The sequence below is a fragment of the Lepisosteus oculatus genome, chromosome 21 (genome assembly GCF_040954835.1).
Source record: "Lepisosteus oculatus isolate fLepOcu1 chromosome 21, fLepOcu1.hap2, whole genome shotgun sequence".
NCBI lineage: Eukaryota > Metazoa > Chordata > Actinopteri > Semionotiformes > Lepisosteidae > Lepisosteus > Lepisosteus oculatus.
Genome location: NC_090716.1, coordinates 8930411 through 8943129, shown reverse-complemented (window position 1 = coordinate 8943129; position 12719 = coordinate 8930411). Strand labels below are relative to the sequence as shown.

The following is a 12719-nucleotide window of genomic DNA, read 5'->3' as shown; positions in this document are numbered from 1 at the left end:
TTTTTAATACAAATTCTGGCTTTTATCAGTTTGGATAATTATCTCCGTAATGTTGATTTACTTTTACTTGCGGGGAAAAACCCAAGGCAGGAACCAGAGGTTTTTAGGTTTACTGTGAAATATTTTGTGATGTCAGTCTTGTTGTCGTCTTCCATTAATGATTTCTTTCATATTGTTAGGGAAGAATTCTTGGGAGGGTTTTATTAAGTGTCTAATTTAATTTAGATCTGTCCATTTTACTTTCACACAGCAATTCAGTTCCAGCATTATTACCATACGTTACAAGTGGCATTTACTAACAAGCTGTGGTTAGCCTTTTAAATGTTATTTTCCAAGGTCCTGACCTTTGTGACAATGAAGTGCTGCTCTTTCTGACCTGGGAAGAAGTGTAGTATTTTGCAGATCGGAGATGGCATATCTGGCATTTCTGGAATATTGCAAAGAAAGATGGGTCAAATGGTCATTCGGTGTTTTTTTTTACACACTTTAATTTTCTTTCCTTTCTCCTGCGTGATATCTAGAGCGGAACTGTAATTGACATTAAGTGAATAAAATACACATCTGAGCATGTTTAAATGGGAAATGATGCAGCACAACCACGAACATCTGTGTTTAATGGAAGCATAACAGCATAACTTCACAACCTGTCTCTTTGGGGAAACATTAACTTTGACATTTGTGCCTTAAAGTTTTGCCTAGGATACTGAAAGATTTGATTAATACTATGTTGTGTATGAGTTTAAGAAAGAAAATTGGTTCCAATTTTAGAATTCTATATGTAAAATGGGTATTTTTGATCATTTTGATTTTTTAAAAATGGAGTATCTTTTAATAAAGAGGAAGAGTTATGTAGGAAGAACATATTTCCTTATTTAATGCTTTCATAAATGTTTTAATATTTAATTTGGGTATTAGTGTGGAGTATCCATTTTTTTTCTATAACCCTTATTTGTTATTGAAGCTCAATTCTTAATCCTTTGACTTTTAGGTACATTAAACTAACTGGAAAATAGTCATTTTGGCTCCAATACAAGCCCTAGTGGCTGTGCTGTTAAAGTATTCAAATGCGCATACACATCAGTTTGTTGAAAGGATTTCTAGGCACTGAGGGTAGCCTGTCGCTTTGAGTTATGGATGTTTAGTGTTTTGCTACCTGCTAAAAGTCTTAGGCCTGCTGCCCATTCAGAAAATACCTTTAAGGTAATTGATGCTGAATGCAGTTCTTGTAGGAAGTGCTTGTGAAAAGCCTGCAAGAGGACCAATTCAGGACTCTTTCAACAAAAGACCTATAGATATTTATCTGTAGCACACAAAGGGCCCCATGCTGTGTTTGTCACACATCGGTAAGCAAATCATTCTGATACACTGTTTTCTTATTTCCTATCAATCATCTATTTCTCATTGATAGAGGGATCTTCTGGGATGACAGGTTTCTTTTGTAGTGTCCCTCTATGTGCGGTCTTTCCATTGGGTTTCCTACTTGCAACAATCTTAGTAAGCCTGAGAAACTCCTAGAGGGGAAGTATACAGACTCTGTATTGCTCCAGATCTAGCCCTTCTCTGAGAGAAACTTTAAAAGTGTTTGGAAATGTGTAGGTGTTTATGTCCATATTAATACTTATTTCTGTGTTGTGTACACATCTGGTTTAATTGCATAAAAAGTAAATTAATTATACTGTTCCTCCCCTCTGCATGTGTCTCTTTAGTATGGCCCTGCTGGTGATGAATGTTTTGTTTTACTCTTGATAGGTTCTGTAACAATTCTAATTCATTCTGAGACCTGGATATTCAAGAGCCAATCATCTGCCATTAATGGGACCCAATGCAATGAATTCATACAATACTACTAAATGGTTGCTTGAAATCTCAACTGATTTTTATCAAGTGCTGTTTTTGTATGCACAATTAAAATTAGAGCTGTTTATCGAACGTCTGTTTAGTCTGGACTGAGGGCTGAGTTTGCAAACCTTGCAATTAATGAAACGGAAATAAGGAAAACCCTGGGGTTTCAAAACTTTCCATCAGACTCCGTGGTCAGCCCATTACAGCTGAAAAATTGGATTTAAAAAGCTCTCTAAGTGCTGTTACTGCACTGGCTTACTGCTGGCCTTTGTCCTGTCTACAGAACAATAGTTCTTTTGCTTGATGTATCTGTAATGCCTCACCGGTTTCTTAGAACTTACACCTGGGTGGTAGACAGCAAAACAAAATGAAAAATCTTCATGAAGATTTATTTGCTTGCTTTAAGAGAAACATCATTTTAAACCTAATATGATGATTTTTAGAAGAGGAAGTAAGCAAGCACCAGATGTGTGTGTCAGTATTATTTTAGCTGCGGCTAGATTGCTGAACTGCCAGACAGTTTATTCAGAAATTGTGTATGCATTTGCTTACTTTCAGAGTTGCTAAAGTTGCACTGAGTGCAGTGGTTTCCTTAATGTAAAAATGTTTCACTCTAGTTTTCACCTAGAAGTTTTTTCTAAAAAAAACAATGGTTTTGCATTAGCATTATTTTAATGCTCTTGGTTTCTTTGTGCTTGTCAGAAGCTGTCATGAATGATTAGTGAGCATGATGCAGAGTATTGAACAACACGTGGAATAGTGTTAATGATGGAGCCTGTAGAGTTCGAGGATGCCAGTGTGATTCATCTCCTCTTGCTGAAGGGATTTCTGGTGCAAAGCTATCATATGTCAGTGGCATCACGTATCGTCTGTCAGTCACACCGCAGAAGTACTGAAACTCTTTCATTTGTCTTTCAAATACAATTTTTGGGTCACATATCAAAGATGGAACACTTTAAAGGCAGAGTTTATGTTCAGAATAACTTTCTTAAAAACAAAAAAGACATGCGAAGCAGGGAGGTGGGGTTGAGAGAACACTTTTAATCTCTGACTTTTTGTTCCACTTCTCTCCGAGTGTTTTGTGCTTTCCTGACAAGTTATCCGTTCCTGAAGGGTAGTCAGGATTTGCCACAGAACTTCACAGCTCTCTTTGTTTATTGACCCAGATGGCGTTGCAGTAGTGCTTTTTGCTGTCCTTCTATTTCCGCAGGCATAGCAGTGGTTTTCCGCACGGGGCTGTGCATTTTCCAACTGCTTGAGCCCCGGCTGCTGCGAATGCCAGACATGTCTCTGCTGCTGCCCACGCTGCTCAGGGTGCCTGTTGATGTGTAAGTCTTCATTTATTTAGCTTCCTGTATACAGATTCAATAATGGATGAAGCAGATCATTGCTGGGCGCATAACCGTGACGGAAGGAAGCCAGGAAAAAACTGGCTCTTACAAAAGTGTGCACTGCGGTTCTTCATCTTTTCAGGGGCTGGTAAACAGGGTCTTTTTGTTTTCGCTCTGGCGTGGAATGCGAAATCAGTTAACCTGGCTTGATTAAGATCAGGTATTCTCCAGATGTGATGAATAGAAGCTATGAAAATGGAGTTACTCGGCTTACTATATTTTGGTCCAAGGGCCTAATTTGGCTGAGCTGTTTGTGGCCCTATTCATCTAATTCATCTTTCTTCATTTGTGGATTGAGCTTAAGAATTAAATTAAAAAAAAACACTTTCTAAAGAACTGAATGCCTCCTATGTAAAAACTAAACCATCCAGTTGGGCCGGTCAAATAAGAACTGTCTTGTCCTCAATTTACAATAACCAGCACGTGTGTTATTATCCGCTGTTCCTATGTAATGTGTTAGTAAGCCTTTTAATGTTTTGTTTCTCTAAATATTTAGATAAGTATGGGGCTAGACATACTGTACCTACCTGAGAATTTTGCCTGCTTTCTAACATAAATATTAACATTGTACACCATGTAATACATTGTTCTCCAAAACCAGAGTGCTGAGTGAATAGAGAATTTTAAATCGCAACAGAATCTAGCTCAAATTCTGTGGCACAACTTCACTTAATTGTGGCTTTTTAAGATAACAGAGCTGTAATTTAAACCTCAGTCTGAAATGAGGAGCTTTGTGTAATGTAAGCGGCATTGAAACACAGTTTAAATATGAACATCAAGTTAATCAGCATTAAGTTGGCACAAAATGAAATATTTTGTTTATTGTTAACTGTCACCTTGGTAGCCAGAGGCAACAAAGAAGGCTGTGTTGGCATAGAATTGGCACAGTAACCGATGCTTCAACATTGTTTTATACTCATTTCAACTGTTTGAGTAGATTTCCTGTAAATTAAATTAATTATCCTTGGAAATCCCAACATGGAAATTTAATGGAGCATTCCTGTTTCTCTGTGAGGGATTGGGAGGATAAGGAAAAAGAAAAACAACTCTTGCCCTTTCTGCATAACCCTGTGTCTTGTAAATCAAAAAGTGTTGCCTTCTTAGTTGATTTTAAGTTGACAGAAAACATGGTCACACTCATGTCAAAGTTATTCAATATTGTTTGTGTTAAGAGCCTTTATAATCTTGTGGTTTCAGTTAGTGGGTGGGGAAGTTACCATGGAAACGGTGCCATGCTCCCTTTTTATAGGCCTTGCCCTTAGGTTGCTTATAAAGCTATACATGAGGAGGCCTCCTTGCTTTCACTGATTAGGCCCCTGTTCACCTTTCTGCTCTGCTGAACACAACTTCATGACTTCACAGCCCAAGAATTAAAAAAGAAAAATGTTCACAAAAGCAGCTTTTTACCGATTGTTCACCATAGAAATTAAACGACTGTTCTTGTATAATGACTCAAAACTGACTTATGACCCCCCTCTCTCAACTCCTACATTCATCTTCTGTTATTCTGCAGTTTTACAGGTTTCCAGAGCTGTGTATTCTTGTTTTAAGACATGGTCTGATTTTTGTAAATCTGAGTTTGTGCCTTTTCTATGTCCTATAATCACTGAATGTTAATGCCACTGTTATCTACCTGGGCACAAAGCAGCTGTTGTAGAGTTTGCCATCTGGACAGAGCATTGACTCACTCTGGCAACTTGAAAAGAAATTGCTTTGTAATAACCTTAAATAAGACTTAGAAACCACTTCAAAAGAATGCTAATTATGTTGTTGTCTGTTATACAGGTAGCTTCTGAATATGAAAAAAAAAGTGGTTTATAAACTTTCATAAAATGGTGCATTACTTTGTGCCATTTTCATAAATCCATGTAGAGTCAAAATCTATGATTGTTCCAGTTTGTAGGATTAAAGTTATAAAAATGTAATTCTGTATGCTTATTTTTCATTACTTTAGAATGTTCATTTTGTAGTCCAAGATAAAGAATGTTAATAAGGACCAGCAATAGCAATTACAGACTGAATTCCATTGCCTGATTAGCAAAAAGCATTACGTTCACGACAATTTCATACACGGTGGAGTGTAGGGTTGTTTTTGTACAGTTCCTACTGCCAAGAGAAATAGATACATTATGCATCTATGAAGTGATTTTGCTGTCATCACAGTTACTTTATACCAGTATAATCAAGTGATTTTCATAATTTACAGATCCAAAAACTAGTGCTGTAATGTTATTTCTTCCACTGAGCAAAAGCACTTTTTGTAGCATAAAGTATCCATCAAGCCTGATGAAAGGTCTAGAGTAGTAGTGAACTGTCTGCTAAAACGCATACAAGTGAAAGGGGCCATTTGGTCCATCGATATTCAGTTGATTGTTAGCTGATCCAAGAATCTCATCCAGCCAATTATTGCTAGTAGCCAAGGTATCGTCTTCAACAACATGGCTGTACAGCATGTGTAAAGAAGGAAATGGTTAATATTATTCTTTGTATTAATTAGTATGTTTAGTAAGTGATACAGAGCTCTTGGGTAAGGGGGAAAGAACAAACTGAGGAGGTTAATATCATAGTGCAAGTGGCCTACAGTTTCCTTAGGCATCACGCTGTCAGGACATTTCAAAACTACCTCTATACAGTTTATCATGATGTTTGGTGTAACCTCAAGGCCAGGTCATGGGAGAAGGTACATGCACACAACACAGTATATTGGACCTGGAGGAGGTTTTATTTTTCCAGCTTGCTGAATACTGAATAACTGTGGCAGTTGTTTGACTCTCAATGGGGAAATTCTTTCAGATATTTAAATCTCAATCAGGTAATCTGAAATCAGGAGTGGACAGTTTTATATTTAAACTTCCTTTATTTCACCTGTTGTGTCAGTGAAAATGAAATTCTTATTTCTACTGGTGACCTGCAGGACATTCTTTAATGCTAGTGCTGCTGAAATTTGCAGGTGTCCTTCAGTTAATGAATTAGTGAAATTCATTGGCCAAAACATTATTCAGTACCAATGATGTTACCTCGCCAACAACATTTAAACAATAGCTAGAGCATTTCATGAAAGTTATTAAACAACCAGCTATGTGGCATTTGTGCTTTAAAGTTTTAGGATACCAGGATGGCATCACTGTGTATGAACTCTCACAACTGACTAGCATAACATTCCTGAGATGCAACGGTGAGATGCAGTTTCTGCAAAAGCACTATGGAAACTTGTATTTGATCCCTCAATGTAATTAATGTATATATAAACTTCTACCTTTATTTAGGTAACATTGAGGCATTAACTGAAAACTCAAGAATAGGCAGGATGAATCTTCAATGTCTTATATACATATAGAAACATATCCAAGAAATAAGACCTTGCCATCACATTTTATTTTGCCTTGAAAAGAGGAATCAATTGTTAGAAAGGACTTGGCTAGTGTAACATCTTCAGATGCCTATTTGTCAGGCATCCTCTAACAACATTTTGTTTTACCATGCTATTTATATTTGCTGACTGCCGTATCTTTCTTACACCTGAAGAAGGCTCGTGTTTTCTTTCTTCTCTTTTCAGCATGGAATAAACCTATTACTTTTTCCTGTGACCTAATCATGTCTGTTGACATATTAATGAGGATTAATTCTAATCTCCCCACAGGGCACCGACTGTTTTGAAGTATACCAGGCTTACTAGGTTGCTATTTTAAACATTTTGCCTGAAAGTGGATCCAAAATTTGTAGACTTAATTGTTATTCACGGTCTGTTAATCTGTGAATCCCTAAAGACAAAGCTAGCATGGAGTATTCTGTTGGGCCTCGAGGCCTAGTGGTGTGTTCTGTTTATACGATATAGAAGAGTTGGTGTCAGAGCTCCAGGCTATTTGTGACAAACTGACCCTTCCTTACCACCTGCACTGTGACAGGTTTCATTTCTAATCCAATATTTGTTGGACAAGAGGAGAAGTCAAACGCTATTGTACAGTACAATAAGCTGATTAAATACTTTGTTTCATCCGTCTGGTCATTTTTCTGAGTGCAAGTGCGGCCTTTTCATTGGTTGTCAGCATAGGCGATTGTTCCTCTTTAACAACAATAACCGAGACTTGACGGGCTGCTGGACTGATCTTCTCGCTTGTTTCTAAATCCCCGGCACACTCAGCGCTGGAAACCTCAGCCCTGCTTCCCCAGAGCCCTTCAACGTGTGCTGCTCTGTCTGAAGAGCTGACATGTCCTGCAGCAGCCATCTGCTTGGCATTGGGCACTATGCTGTGAACACATCATGTTATTCTTGAGTTCACAGGGTTGTAGAAAGCATTCAGTACTGAGTTAATACACTTTCAGAATGTTTGCAATTTGAAATGTAAGACTGGTAAACACACAAGTTTCAAATAACTTATCTCTTGAGGTTTTTTCGCAGTATAAGACAATTAAAAGCGGTGTATAATTTTCATAATTAGATAATGTAAGAAGTAATGTTCTGTAGTTCGTTGTACTTAGATGTTGCAAGATTAACTTTTGTAGCAGGGAGTATGGGAAATACTAAAATGACTTTTTTCTGTTCAGGGGTGTGTTTGATAGGCTTTCACTTTGGATATCTTTGAGATAATGACATTGAAAGACACTGTATGAAAGAGTTTTATCATCTCCCCCAGCTCCCGCTACAGTGCTCTGGTGCCGGCCCTATGGAACACCGAGGTGCAGGAGTGGGAGATTGACTGCATGCACAGCCTCGTTCTGGAGGAGGACCGGGAAGAACGCTGCCCAGGTAGAACCCAGATCGGGCTTTTCCTCTGGTGCCGTGCTGATTTCTACTGCTGTGCCTAAGCCTTGCTATTCATACTGTACGTGTTTGCCTCCCATCAACCAGATGGGAGGGATAAGTGAAATCATAAAGAGCAACTCCCACCTCCGTATTGTTATTCCTTCAATTTATGGCACTCTAAAAGCATTACTAAGTGAGTGCTCTGCTTCCATCTGCAACATGTAGATAGTCTTGTTGAGGTGTGCTGTTAACCGATGGACTTTAGGGTGTTTTCAAATGACCTATGGTTGTCTGATGCCAGTATGTTTGTGATCATATAAGTAAGGGAATCGAGTTAGCAAACAGAGTAAATTGGGTTTCCAGGGGCACTATTCCAATTGGACAGCCACTGGTATAGACAATGAAGACCTGAGCAGTGTGAGATATTTGTTTGTTTTCCAACAGTCATTTAGTTATTAAAAGAACTAGAAAAAAGACCCTCCTTTAGTTGTTTTAACTTTATCCAGTCCTGATCACAGTCAAAATATCCTGTGATGTTGAATATAGAAATTCAAGTACTAAAATATAGCAAAGAATGTGTGAACTGGACTTTTTCTAATATTTAGTCAGATGTTTTAAAGAAATTGATACCTTTTTTTTCCCAAAAAACCTATACAGTTGATTTCTGTGCTTTGCAATTGTGGAAATGTACTTGAGGGTTGATATTTGCTTAATATATGTAACATGTAGAACGTTGATTAGATACCTGGTATTTACTTTCCTTGATTATGTAACGTTGCCAGACGTAAACCTGTTTTTGTTTCACTGTGTTCCAAATGGTCCACACTTGCCTGATGCAACTTGGGGAAAGCTTTTATCAGCAACCCTTCAGAAATGGGCTATGAGTATTAATACATAGAATCTTTGTGATAGTTGTGATGTGTATATAAAGCTTCTGAATACAGAAATTGCCTGTAGGGACCATTTTACAATGTTGCAAATTTGTTTGTGATTGTGTCTGACTATTTGTGTGTGCTTCTGCGGAGAGAGAACAGAAGTTCTCTGCTGTAAAACACTTCTTCTCGATAAGATAGTAGGCTTGTCTCTGCAGCAGGGTGCAGCACTGACTGCTCCAAAGGTCAGAGGTAAAAATGTGTGTTTATAATACAAGGCGCTTACCCTGTTAGCTGACTTATTCAAACAATGATCCACTGAAAATGGGGCAGTGTGGATGGAGTTTGGTTTTTTTAACCTTTTAATTTGGTGTTCCTTTATAGAAAATGCACATATGTTTAGTGATCAACCCAATTAAGGAAACAGTTCTGGCCTACCGTTTTGTTTTGTGCTTTGGAATAAAAGAAATTAAATATCTCGTACTATGCGTTTTGCTTATTGTTGAGGTTCCAAAGTTTAATCGATTCTAGCAGGGCATAAATCAGTGTCTGTTTGTTGAATGTGCTTGCCCTCTACAACACAGGCCAGAGTCAAAGACCTATTGTGCTGCCAAAGCTAGTGTTTTGGAACAGGTCTGAACAGGTAGATTGGAGGACAATGCACTTTGCTGCTCTACAAGATTTTTTCCAATGTTGGATTCAGTGTTGAAAGCCCTCATACACTGCTATGTAGCCTCTATTGCATGTGCAAATTGGGAAACATTGTAAGATTTAGTAAGATGTGGACAAGCAGTCAATAGACCTGACCCCCTGGTATTTCAAGGTCCAGATAAAATTTCACTGATTTTGCTGCTCAGCTGCTATGAGGTTAGTGGGTACATACAATACCACTATTATCACCCCCCCCCTGCCCTTTTGGTGCAAACTGACTGAGATAGTATCTCAGGCTGATATTGTTTTCTTTTTCTCTAGGCTCTGTTAGCAAAGGGATGACTGCAAACAAGAATAAACATTTTCACATAATAAGCAGGGCCTTGTAGTAGTTTATTCATTAGAGAGTTATGCCTGGTAATCTTTGGTTAAACTCCTCAGTTTTTATGTGCATCCTGTGAATATTGAAAAACTGTTGTTTTTTTTTGCACAGGTCTGTGAATCTAAATTTCATCAATGCGTTGATGATGCCTGCACTTTATTCCTGAGTAGCAGAGTACTGGTTGTTTAATCTCATGCTTGAATTAGCAGGGTTTAACTCTGTATTTCTCTGAAAAGTTCCTTCAAATATTTCTGCTGGAGCAATCTGTAACACAGATGTTTTCCTTGGTTGGGACTCTCAAAGTACAAAAAATGTCACTAACCAGTCATTCTCTTATCTCCTTATATTTCTGACTGAATATGTTTCATGTGGTGCCCTCCATATTTTCTGTATGTACATGACATGGTATTCTTTCATTACGTAAACACATTTTTGCCTTTGTAACTTTATCAATATCGATCGTCATCATGCTCACAGACCTGCATCATCCTGCTTTTTGTGAGCTAGCAGCTACAGTACATGGTGCAAAACAGCCCTCAGATCTATGGTTTGTTTGAGGAATGTTCAGTCTGGTTGTAGCATGTGCTGTGGGCTGGCTGTGCAGCTTTGGATCACTGGTGGAATTATCAACTGAAGTGCAGTGACAGTATTTTGGACATTTGATTGTGGCCTCTTCCTGCCTGTTGCTTTAGTGTTATAAGTTAAACAACTTATAAATAATCAGCATTGGCGATATATGGGAATTATGTGAGCATCTGTCTATTGGCATGTTTGATCACACCTAAGTGTGTCTTCAATAATATTCTTGTCTGCAGTGTTGACTGTATTTGTTGATATCAATTTTAATATTCTACAATTGCCTTATTCACTTCAAACTTGTGATACTGAGTATTGCAGTCTTCATAAACCCCCCAGAAAGATAAGGGCATTTAATAGACAATTTAATAAAAAAAACTTTCTTGATCCATTTATAATTGACTAAAAAAAAGTGGATTTTTTTATTTTTCATTGAAACGTTTTGGTTAATTTAAGCTCTTAGAAATAAAATGGGTCACAACATTTCCTTCTCAATATTATAAGAGTTGTTGGTATTACTTTTCCCTATGCATTTATTGTATATCTCGCCTTGAATTGACGGTACCAGAATGCATTCTTCCCCTTAGACATGCTAGAACCCCGCTACACATCTGACATGACTCAAAGGCTTCCAGACAAAAGAAAAATTCCCAGAAGTCATTTTAGAGGGTCTTGGTGTATTACAATTGGGGGGCTGTGTTTGGTCTCGCAAAACCTCCAGCCCCGTGTTTTACTGGCAGTCATTTCTCCTCCAGCCTGGTGAGTCATCAAGCTGTCTGCTTCTGTTCCCTAGAAGGGAAAACGATGAATAAATCAAGGCCTTATGTTTTCCTGTTAGTGGGTTTCATACCAGTGATTTAGCAGCTGGCACTATTTGGAATCAGGGTCTGAATGTTGCAGATGTAGAAATTTGTTCCATAAATTGTCCCAGGAAAATAAATGTGGCTTTTCAAAACTGCTAAACACAAAGGGAAACATTTAGAGACACTTATTTGTTTCTGCTTCTGATCAGGCAGATTCATTATTGTGTGGTTCTTTATACCAAATTTTTGGAGGGTACCCATAATGTTTGGGGGTTCTGAGGGGAAATGGTTGATTGTTTTATGTTTTTATAAAATGAATTCACACAAAAGTTATTGTGAGCCTCCTGAAATCTAGTGGTAGCCAGCACAAAAACTTGTATCCGTCCTATTAACTTTCTGAATGCTTTGGATTATATACTCTTTTTCTACTACCCTATAACACTGCTTCATTTTAATTGACCATGTTTTGAACTTTAATTCTATTTAATGGTAAATCTCTGATCCAGAGAGCTATTGGATGTCACCTCTGACGTCACGCGTCTAGATAATGGCCAAAGCTTGTTGTGCCAGGCAAAGATTTTGCTGTAAATGTAAACTTGGAGCCAACAGATTCTTAAGTGAGGAATGTTCTGTGCTTGTATCTGTAGCCTGACTGTACTCTGAGACTACACAGTGCACGGTTAGTGTCATGGTTCAGTGACTTGGCATTGCAGAGCCATTCAAAAAAAAATCCCTGAATCCAAGCTCAGATCTCAGGCACTGTGGCATTGTAGTCCTGTGACTGCACAGCTGGCTGCCCCCTGCACTGCTCCCTGTCCTCTGGGCCTCATCTGTCTGGGAGCTGATGGATGTTAGGATTCCCTCCTTGGATGGCTGCCTTCTTCCTTTTCGCACCTGTGGAGGAGGAGGAAGACTGATCCGGCGTGGGAGAGTGAGGAGATGGAGAGATACAGTAGTATGTCTGGAAGTAATCTCGTCACTTAGAAATTAATTTATGACCACACAACAAAATAATACAAACCCTATCAGATTCTAATGGAACTGCAAATTGAAATCCCTAAAGAGGTATTTGCTGTGACAAAATTAAAGCATATTCCCATTACCTAGTTTGTTGAATTTTCTATTAAAAACACTAATTCTGAGAGGTATTTTGAACAGTTGATTTTTATTTTTAAAGTAGTGTATATGAGCATATTTGGAACAAGTGTGGAAACATCACATGACGGAGGTAGACAATGCCCAGATATCTGGCTCACTTGAGATTAGTTGTCTCATGATGATACTAGGGCTTACATTTGTAGCTTTCCTAGAAGACTGGAGAAGCTTGCTGAGGGAAAGCTTGTCCTTGGTCATCCTCAGCAACAAGTGTGTAGTACTTACAGAAAGATAGAATAAAAATGTAAGCTTCTGCTTTGAGAGAAAGTTGTATTTCAGTAGAAATCTGTTACAGAAGTCTGT

At 38.2% G+C, this 12719-nt stretch overlaps 1 protein-coding gene across 4 annotated transcripts in view; it reads left to right on the top strand.

The window, feature by feature from the left end:
* The window catches only part of LOC107075787 (TBC1 domain family member 10A), a 111228-nt gene that overhangs the window by 9306 nt on the left and 89203 nt on the right, over positions 1-12719 (top strand). For all 4 annotated transcript variants that reach the window (XR_001477295.2, XM_015338199.2, XM_015338200.2 and 1 more), the window contains 2 exons: positions 3053-3170; positions 7868-7980. Coding sequence is in view for 3 of the 4 variants with exons in the window: in XM_015338199.2 (XP_015193685.1) it covers positions 3053-3170; positions 7868-7980 (231 nt within the window). In the remaining variant the exon portion in view is untranslated. The remainder of the gene's footprint in view (positions 1-3052; positions 3171-7867; positions 7981-12719) is intronic.